The sequence below is a fragment of the Montipora foliosa genome, chromosome 3 (assembly GCF_036669935.1).
Source record: "Montipora foliosa isolate CH-2021 chromosome 3, ASM3666993v2, whole genome shotgun sequence".
NCBI lineage: Eukaryota > Metazoa > Cnidaria > Anthozoa > Scleractinia > Acroporidae > Montipora > Montipora foliosa.
This window is the reverse complement of record NC_090871.1, coordinates 37,583,393-37,593,392: the sequence shown is the minus strand read 5'-3', so window position 1 is coordinate 37,593,392 and position 10,000 is coordinate 37,583,393. Positions and strand designations below refer to the sequence as shown.

The 10,000-nt window shown below is 37.6% G+C and overlaps 2 protein-coding genes across 2 annotated transcripts in view; one reads left to right on the top strand and one right to left on the bottom strand.

The window, feature by feature from the left end:
- LOC137997402 (transmembrane protein 26-like) overlaps positions 1-2,614 on the bottom strand; it is a 6,281-nt gene extending 3,667 nt beyond the window's left edge. Inside the window, exons 1-2 of the mRNA XM_068843371.1 lie at positions 2,316-2,614; positions 1,773-1,893 (exon numbers count right to left, since the gene is read on the bottom strand). Coding sequence (XP_068699472.1) covers positions 1,773-1,893; positions 2,316-2,533 — 339 coding nt within the window. The 5' untranslated portion in view covers positions 2,534-2,614. The remainder of the gene's footprint in view (positions 1-1,772; positions 1,894-2,315) is intronic.
- Positions 2,569-10,000, top strand: part of LOC137997400 (large subunit GTPase 1 homolog) — a 17,502-nt gene continuing 10,070 nt past the window's right edge. The window contains exons 1-6 of the mRNA XM_068843368.1: positions 2,569-2,819; positions 4,566-4,683; positions 7,889-8,009; positions 8,149-8,235; positions 8,713-8,799; positions 9,359-9,419. Of these exons, the coding sequence (XP_068699469.1) occupies positions 2,670-2,819; positions 4,566-4,683; positions 7,889-8,009; positions 8,149-8,235; positions 8,713-8,799; positions 9,359-9,419 (624 nt within the window). The 5' untranslated portion in view covers positions 2,569-2,669. The remainder of the gene's footprint in view (positions 2,820-4,565; positions 4,684-7,888; positions 8,010-8,148; positions 8,236-8,712; positions 8,800-9,358; positions 9,420-10,000) is intronic.

Here is a 10,000-nt window from a genome sequence, read left to right as displayed (position 1 = left end):
TCTAAACAAATCAGATCTTAAGGGCCCACTGACGTATTTTTTGGGGTGCGTTGCTAAGGATGTAATGGTTAAGTAATTTGAGAGAATTTGACATTATTTTGGTCATTTTCCAACTTTTGTAAGCCAATGACCCTAAATATGATGTCATCATACCACGCCCATGGTCACGTGACCAATAAAAGAAAACTCTAAATTTGTCTCCGTGCTACGCAATTTGGGTATTTAATTGATGGTTTGATAATTTGTATTCGTTTTTGCATCCAGCCAAGCATGGTTTTCTTTTTATTTTGAAAAATGTTGTTTTTAAAGACATAAACGATACTGAAATACCCATAACTTTTTCAAAAAAGATGATTTTAAAAAAATCAATGCTTAGCTATATTCTGTATTTGGGGGTGAAACGTGCCACGTAAATAAAAATTTAATTCAATTTAAAACGGCCGGAAATTTAGCTTTTTTCCCAAACCGGAAGTCAGTTCGTTTACGCATGCGCAGTTGATCGGAGAACGAGCGCGAGGAAGGGCGAGGAAAAACCTTCGATGGAAACAACAGTTTGTGCGGTGACTTTTGCTTGCGAGTGGGTTTTCTTGTCAGTTCATGATATGATGACGTCAGTTATCGGAAGTAACATTTCACTTCCTTAGCAACGCGCGACAAATCCATCTGTGGGCCCTTAAGCGAGGAATGTGAGAAATACATGTGATTGAAAGATTATTATGCATCATGAAATGGCAACTCAGAAAATCCCGAGCCCCTGCTGGGATTTGAACCCACCACCCTCTGTGATCTAGTACAGATGCTCTCACCACTGAGCTACTGAAGACTCTGTGGTGAGTCCACATACCGGTAGTCCAATTTTTTGATAACCATATATGACTCTAAACTGCATCACGTAGTCACATTAAGGTATATCAGAGATGCAACTAGCCAACCACCCAAGTGAGTAATGTGAGAAATACATGAAAGATATTATGCATCATGAAATGGCAACTCTGAAAAGTCAGAGCTCTAGATAGGATTTGAAAACACGACCCTCGTGATCTAGTATGGATGCTCTAACCACTGAGCTTCTGGAGTCTCTAGGGGCACCCAACGAGAATATAGTTCAAAACCACTTAAACATAGCATTGTTAAACGTATTTTAGTATTTAAACGGTAGATATAGGCATCTTTTTATCCCCTAAAAATTTTTCATCTGTTCGGATTTCCTAGCTGAAAGTCTAGTGATCCGAAAATTATAGGGATCAAAACTTACCTTTTCGAAAATTTCACCCAGAAAAAAGGCTCCCGAAAATTCTAGGTGACCTTTTTAGGATAAAAATCCGTTAGAAATGGGCAATTATACCGTGTTTTCGATGTTCGAAAATCCTAGGACAGGCAGGCAAGCAAGAAATTTTACAACAAATGTTTCGAAAATTCTAGATCTCAAATCGCCTTCCGAACAGATATTTTCCGAAAATTGACGTTGGGTGCCCCTGAGTCTCTGTGGTGAGCAAGGGTGATTGTGGGTATAGACTATGAATGCATCATGCAGTCAAATGTAATCCAATTTTTTGATTACCATATATGACTCTTAACTGCATCACACAATTACAGTAAGGCATATCAGAGATAGCACCTTGCTAACTGCATCACGCAGTCGCATATCAGAGATGCAGCCAGATGGTAGTCTATACCCAAATTCATTCGGAGTCCCCATTTCACGATGCATAATATCTCTTATGCAAATCAGATCTTCTCTGACTGAGAAAAAAATACATGTACCAACTAACCCCAGCTGCTGTTGCAGTAGTAGTATTTCGGCCAGTTATTCGTGTTTCCAAAAGATCCAGTTCTACAATCCAGATATTTGGAATCATAGTAGACATGTAAAAGAAACAACTTGGCCAAAAGCTGAAAACAGAAAAAAAGTTAGTGCAAAGCTTACAGTTCCTAAATTTTTTATCAACCCTTCGTCGGATCGAAGTTACAAATTGTGGATTGTTTGATGTCAATAAGACATGGTGGCCATAATTTAATGGCTAATACATAAGCTTGTCCCGAAGTCAGAATTAGCTAGAGATAACGGAACAAGCGAGCGCCTATTCATCTTTGGTGACTCAAATGTTCTTTAGTGATTTAGCCACTTACTATGAAGCATTGGCATCCGTCAACAGTACGAGAAAATGCATGCTGGTGACAGCAAATTGAGCAATCAGTGCAGTCTATGTATTATGTTACGCTATCGTCGTTAAGACATACATGTAATACTGACGTTAATATTGGTAAAACAAGACTTTGTAGGAAACCGATTTGTATGCTTCAAGCTGACTTACTACTTGTATTCTTGTCCTTTACGAGCAAGCAACGTGTACATCATCTCAAAGAAGAGCAAAACAACTCCAACTATTGTTAACCAGTAAGTAGGTTTCTGCAAGCAGTGAGTGACAAGCCACACTGACATAAAACCATGGATAAAGAACATAACTCGAGTTAACACTGCGTAGAAAATTGGGCGAAAATTCCACAGTCTGATCCATATTTGATGCACCATCTTCGTGGGAGCTTTCTTAGTTACTTCGTAATTTGTCTCCAAGAGCGACCGACAGCTAATAAACTTACGTCCATCCACTGAACCGTGACTTTGTCACATAACCCGCGAGATTCCTCGAAGCTCGCATACATGACGTATGCATTCAGCTTCTTCCATCTTTTTTCTGTGTACTGTGTATCTTTCTTGTTACGTTGAAATGGGTAAAAAGAATCAACAGGTTTTGGGAAAAAGCATCATAAGGCAAAGAGCCAAAAATGGGGCAAAAATCAAACACCTTGATAGCTGGGTAAGTTTCCATCTGGCCCCAGTTAATCAAAAGGTTGATATAACAGTCTATCCACCGAATACATGTATATCAGTATCCATTTGATAGCGCAATTGGTTTCGCTAGGACTTATCCATTGGATTGTGATTTTTCCGGGGGATCGTGATATATCATTTGAACAACTGGGGCCCGATGTATGCTGGTTTTTGTGAGGGGGGATAATAAAGTCAGAATGAAATAACTGTTGCATATGATCTCATGCCACACGACCTATTTCCAGGCCCTGAAGGTTGTTGTTATAGCTCCCAGCTCAAATATGTTTTCCAGTTGGAGGAAAACATGTCATGTGTCAAAACTCACTAACTTCCTAGGGAAACAACGACTTGAACTTTTGACTCGCATGTGATCAGGTCGTGCACCTTTGAAATAGCAGCAAATCTGTAACATTTTGCATCTGTGTATTGTTCTATTTTGAGTTGGGAGGTACAACAAAACGCTTAATGACTGGCCCCATGGTAAACAGTGAGTTTTTTTCCCCTCGACCCTCAATGCTATGTTGTTTGTTACAAATGTTGGTATCAATGATAATCCTGTGGTTTGGGTTTCTGGCTATGGAGTAGAATATTAAAAACTATCTAATTTTAAGGAGGCTTAAAAGGGATTTCCATTGGTAAAAGTGGGTTGATCACAACACTCCCGATGCTTTCAGTTTGGAAATGATTTGAAAATTTGATACTGACTATCGTCAGGCAATTTTAAAGATGTCTGCGAATCCCCTGCTGTCTAAAATTCAGTTTTGGATGATACCTTTTCCAAAATCCTTAGAATTTTCTTTAAGAATGCAAAGAAATTTGTTCAGTAGAGATTTCCTGTTCAAAGCAAAGGCATATAAAAAAACCAAGAAAGATTTATTGCTGCTCGACGTTTCGGGTCATCATAACTCCATCATCAAGAGACTAATTAAATAGCATGCAAATAAGGAAAGGTACAAGATAAGCATAAATTACAATAAAGGGCCTAAACAAACACCTTGGCGTGGATGGAATCCGTTTGCACGTCACGTTCAAATTTATTATGTTGGTTAACGCAGCACAATAGTGAAATGCCTGAATGCTTCATCGAGGAATTTCACACGATCACGAAATGTAGCGGCAAATTTGATTGCCTCGTTAAAGAAATGTTATATATTCACATGTAAACCAACATTGAACGTGCAAACGGATTCCATCTGCACCAAGGTGTTCGTTTTGGCCTTTTATTGTAATTTATTCTTATCTTGTACCTTTCCTTATTTGCATGCTATAAACTAGTCTCTTGATAATGGAGTCATGATGACCCCAAAACGTCGAGCAGCAATAAATCTTTCCTGGTGTTTTGTAAAGAACTTTGTATGCAAAAAATTAAGGTGGGTAACTGAGCTAATTTTTGAGATTATAATAATTCTTGCTCAACATTTGAAACACGATTTTCATTTACATTTTTATTTCCAATAACCTGTTTTGATTCATGACCTGACGTGAGTGGCTTAAGTATGATGTGTGTGGCTTAACGTGCATGCTCAGCTAAAAACCCTTACGAGCCTCATTGACTCCTTTGACACCTTAAGTAGGATATACCCCCAGTTGGTAACTAAAATCTTCTTGCATTAGACAGAGTAAAATCTGACCTCCAGGGGTCAATGGGGTAAGGAATGTCTAAATTATTGCCAGCAACGTAAACAATCTGTACTTATACTGTGTTTGTGTTACCACACAAATGTTCCCCTAGAGACACTGTAGTGAACTGGATTCTGGTACACAAGGTCATGTTCAATCCATTACGGAACAAACTGACTTGGACGATTTCTTAGCAACAGCTGAACTGGCCGGTGCAGAGTTTGCTGCAGGTAAAATAAATTAATATAGTTGTCATAGAATTTTTGAAGACTTTCTCATTAAAATGTGTTTACCACCAATTTCATTATTTACTTTCTGGTAAAGAGATGTAATAATAATAATAATAATAATAGCAATATTTTTATTATTATTATTATTATTATTATACATTTCTACAAAAAATCTCAATACTCTTGCAATACATAAAGTAGAGAAGTGTTAGCCAGAAAAGAAATAATTCATATACACTCATCAAACATCAGAATTTTATAAAAAAAATTCAGAGAGGGGGTGTGAAAAGTACCTTTTGTGCCCTCTGTAAAGAAGAGGATGCCAGATCACAGGTTACCTGTCCCCAAGATCATAGTTTGATGGCCTAGCTCTGTCACCATGTTGTTTTCTCAGGAAAAAAAATTTGTTCCATACTGTCCCTCTCCACTCAGGTGTATAAATGAATAGGGGCGACACATACTGTACTGCTAGGGGTAACCCTGGGATGGATTTGCATCCTGTCCATGGGGAGAGTTAAAAAGTCATCTCAGTACTTGCTGCAAAAGTCAGGATAAACTCTGCCTATGAGAGCCCCTGGAACTTGTGGGTGACTTTGTGTGCTTAATGCTTCAATTAACTATTAACCATGAACTCAAAAATAATTAATTATTAATAGTTACTTTTCAATCCAGTTTTGCTAGCATACTAGTTAACCTAAATGGTAGAAATGCTCCCGAGGGAGATGTTCAATTGTGCTTGCCATAATTTAATGACGATTTATGCATGAAGGGAGATTTCAATAGGTCTTGAGCAGGGATGGTACAAAACGTGGACCCCCAAACTGGACCCCCTATTGGACTTCATTCTGGACCCCACTCGAGAGAAGAAAGAAACATTACATGTAGATGGTTTTCACAGTGACATCATGAAATTCTAAAATCAAAATTGCAAGGTCTTCTGAATTTTATCTAAAAGAGGTTGAAGGTGACCTGGAAATAAATCTTTTTCAAGTTTCCAGTTCCGTGATTCTTTCGTTTCGTGTGTAACACCATTATACAAAACTACATGTATTTGGCTGAAAAAAAGTCTGTCCCTAAGAATCTCAGCAGTTTGTGCCTTTCAAGTACATTAGGAGATGTACACATGTTTATAAAACATGTATTTTATCTCATGAGCAAAAAGTAAGCGCTTTCATCGCAAAGTGAACTCCAGATGTTTTCGTTGATTACCAGACAACATGGCGTCTCCATACAAAATCCTGTAAAAAAGTTGCATGAAACGCTTAGACAAATTACTCAGAAAAGATGTACCACACATACCTGAGATTTGGAGAGGTGGTTAAAAGATTTGTGTCCTACAACATTACAAGTCCTTGGCCTTTCTCATTCAACGATTTCAAATTTACTTTTTGTTGCAGGACAGTGTAAATTATCTGAAAAACACAGCAGGCTCTATTCTCGCGCATCTTACATGTAATTCCTCCATTCTCGCATAACCTCAATTCCTTGTTCCTTTGACCACAATCCCTTGTGTTTCGAAGGTAATTGTTTTCTTTTCCCGATTAGAGAGCTGCTTCGTTCGTTTGCTTAAGTCTCACTCACTGCGCAGGGATCCCAAGCTCAGTGTGAGACATGGCTAACAAGAACATAAGGATTTGTATGGGAATCCTGATAGAAGGCTTAAGAAGATAATTACATGTATATGATCTGCCACCCTGGTAAGGCTCAGTTTGTTATCGATAAAGTGCATCTTCGGAAGCTATTTTCTTGCAATCGAGTGAACAAACTATCGCCTGAGGTCACTTGCAGGACTGCTATTGAGTTGATGGTGGGTTGAAATGAAAGTTGAATCTTTGTCAATTGATTCTGATGTGGAATTGTGATCGCTGGAACATTTTATCAAGGAATACTTGACTCAAATTGGTAGGCTCCTGTGAATTTAGTGTCAAGCCTTGGGATTTTATTACATGTATACCATTGACAACTGAGGAATTGAAAATTGGCTCAAATTGCATCAGATCTGGAAAGTAAGCAAACAGGAAGGAAGCAACCCACAGTGGCAATAAGGTTTAAGGCTTTTTAATTGAGAATTTTTTTTATGTAATTATCTTCTTAAGCCTTTTATGGGGATTCCCCATACAAATCCTTTTTATGTTATTTTGTCAACCATGCTCACACTGAGCTTGGGATGCTTGTGGAGTAGGTTTAGTCTAATATCACAGAGTCTTTGTTTTAGATCAGTGGGTCTTCTTTTAGATCAATGGGTCTTTGTTTTAGATCACAGAGTCTTTATTTTAGATCAGTGGATCTTCATTTTAGATCAGTGGGTCTTAGGTCTTTGTTTTAGAAACACCCGCATGCAGGCGTGACTCGTTATGAATGTGTTCCCTAGAAGGACGTTACTAAACAACGAAATAGCGAGACGAAGCACCAAAACACCTTGTATGACCCCATCATACATTGAATACTAACCAACAAAGGTTGGATTCAAGATTAAATATCGTTTTAGGCCTAATTGTTATTTTTCCTAATTTCAGTCCTAATCTGAATCCTAATCTTAATCTCAATGAATTACCAGCAATAACTAGGCATAAAACGATATTTAATCTCAAATCCAACCTTTGTCGGTTAGTATTCATTGTATGGTGGGGTCATACATGGTGTTTTGATGTTTTGTTTCACTGTTTCGTGGTTTAGTAATGCCCTGCCTAGAATTTTTCAGCGTCCGGATTAGGACTGTTTATCAATAGTATCCTGGTAATTTGGCAGTTATAAACACTGAGTTCAAGAAAACATGAACAGTGACAAAAAAAAAAACGCACACAGTAGAAGCGATCGACATCATGCTATTGCTTTGCTTTCAAGAAGTTATGTTTTCACCTTGAAGTCTCTGATTTAGATCCTCTGGACAAAAAAATTTTGCGGGTCTCAAAACTCAATCCTAAATGATCCTTGATTCTCTAATCTCAAGTTTCAAGTTTCAAGTTGAGACTGTCAACTTAGTTTTGCACGGTACTGCAGTTTTGGCAACCTTTTTATTTTAAATTAATTACATATTTTTTGCATTCTCCTTCCTGTTTTTGCGGATTGGCCATTTTTTTCATGTAATATTCCAACAATATTAATATCTTTGCACTTACTGTTTGGTTTTATATTCAAAGTTCAATGTTTTGTATGTTTTCCTATATTTGTTTGTTTTATTTTTGTCTCACTCTCTTGTTTGCAGAGAAGCTGAATGCAACAGTTGTCACATCATGGCGCAATAAAGGGCTTTTGAGTCATGAAGAAACTGCAGCTATCAAACAAGCACAAAATGAGCATCAACATTTTCTAAGGATTCCGCGCAGGTTAGTACACAAACGTTTACTATGCTCATACACTCAGACAACTGATAATTATCCTTCAAAGGTATGCGCATCTACAGTAACTGTGATTAGTAAGTTAAATTGCCATAAAATGCAGAAATTTTGTTCCTTATTTGTGCAGGCCAGAATGGGATGAAAAAATGACAGCTGCTGAGTTAGATGAGAGGGAAAAGGAGAGTTTTCTTGAATGGAGAAGACAACTTGCACAGTAAGATGATCATAAATATTGTCAAATTCTAAAACAGACCTTTTTTGCATACAGCTGTATTTGGTCTTTCCCCAATTCAGCAGTCAAAGTTCTAATGCAACTCCTGTTTAACTTTCTGCATACCAGACATTATTAGCAATGATAAACATTATTAAGCTTTTATTGAATGATAGGAGCATTCATTTTGTAGCAATGTAAAGCCCAGGTTTGAGGCAATAATAATAATTATTAATGGGAAAGTTAACTATTAATTGCCACATACATTGGTAGACTGGTAACTACTTGCTTTCCTTCTCGTGTGATCTCGTATGCAGATTCAGTGGATGAGTAGCCACTTTGTATCATTACATATGCCATCCGACACTCAAGATGGAGAAACCAGAGACCTTAAGATGATTATGATGATGATGACTAGTGGAAACAGTAATTACTATAGTTGGATTTTATCTAGTTTGTTTTCTTTGTCTAAATCATTAGGGTTCAAGAAAAGGAACACATAATTCTTACACCATTTGAACGTAATATTGACTTTTGGAGGCAACTGTGGAGAGTAATAGAACGCAGGTTTGTGTCGATCGTTAGTTCTTGTTATTCTTAGCCCTGACTCAGAGTACAGCAAGTCATAAAGTGACCAGGTGTAAGCAATTAGGCACAAAGCATCTGGGAATCCTTGATACTTCATACCTGGCATTGCTATTACACTGTTGAAGCTCAATATGAATCTAATGGTATACTGTGTGTATTTGTGAGTGCAATATATGTGCTGTGGGTGGGAAGGGGAATAGTTAACAGAGAGAGGTTCTCTAATTTCAAAAAGAGTCTTAATGTCATTGGTTTTTGAGGTAACCATATTTGCCTATGGTAGGGTTGTGTTGACGTGTTAAGTACTGGTATTTTAGGCAATTACATGTAATTTGGCACAAAAAGACTGATTCCCTGTTAAGGTTTCTTAATTGGAAAAATTCTTTGTATTTGTAAATTAATTAGTTGATACTTGGATGGTTGGGGTGTCTATGTTCCAAATAAAAGACAGTAGTTGATTACAGCATATTGTTCAAGGAAAATGTTGACTAATTGCAGGTAACCTTAGTGCTTATTATGAATGTTTCTTTAATTTTTGTAGTGATGTTGTTGTCCAGATTGTTGATGCTAGAAATCCACTTTTGTTTAGATGTGAAGATCTGGTAAGAAAAATAATTGCAAATTAACATTTTGGTTTGGACTGAATATTGCTCATTTTGTGTCAACTGTGGATTCTAGTAGGCTCGATTTCCGCCGCTCTCTCGTGTCCGGTCTACATTCAGGGGAAGGAGCGTGGGCTCGTTTCCCGAACAGCGGCTGGAAATCGAGCCTAGGATTCTAGGAGATTTGGTTCACCTCAATATTGTATGTTAAACATACAAGCTACTGAATAAGTAGTATAGAGAGCTGTACTACAAGACAGCTCAGTGTTACAAATGACAACACTTAGCTGCGAATAGGGCTTTGAAAAATGGGTAAATGCTGTGGATTATAATAACCTGCTCAGGACAACAAACTTGTAGAGTTCTAAGCTAGACTACAATGAATCCTTAGTGCTTGGTAACCTTGGCAACTTGACTACACAATCACTTCATTGAAAACAGAGCAGCCATGAAAGGGTTACGGATGATATTGTCACTATACATTAACTACACTTTACTTGGTTGACAGTGAAATTGCTGGTTTAATGTTTATGTTGGCTCAGAAAACCCTGAATTTTGTTTAATGACAGTTAAGTAGTGAG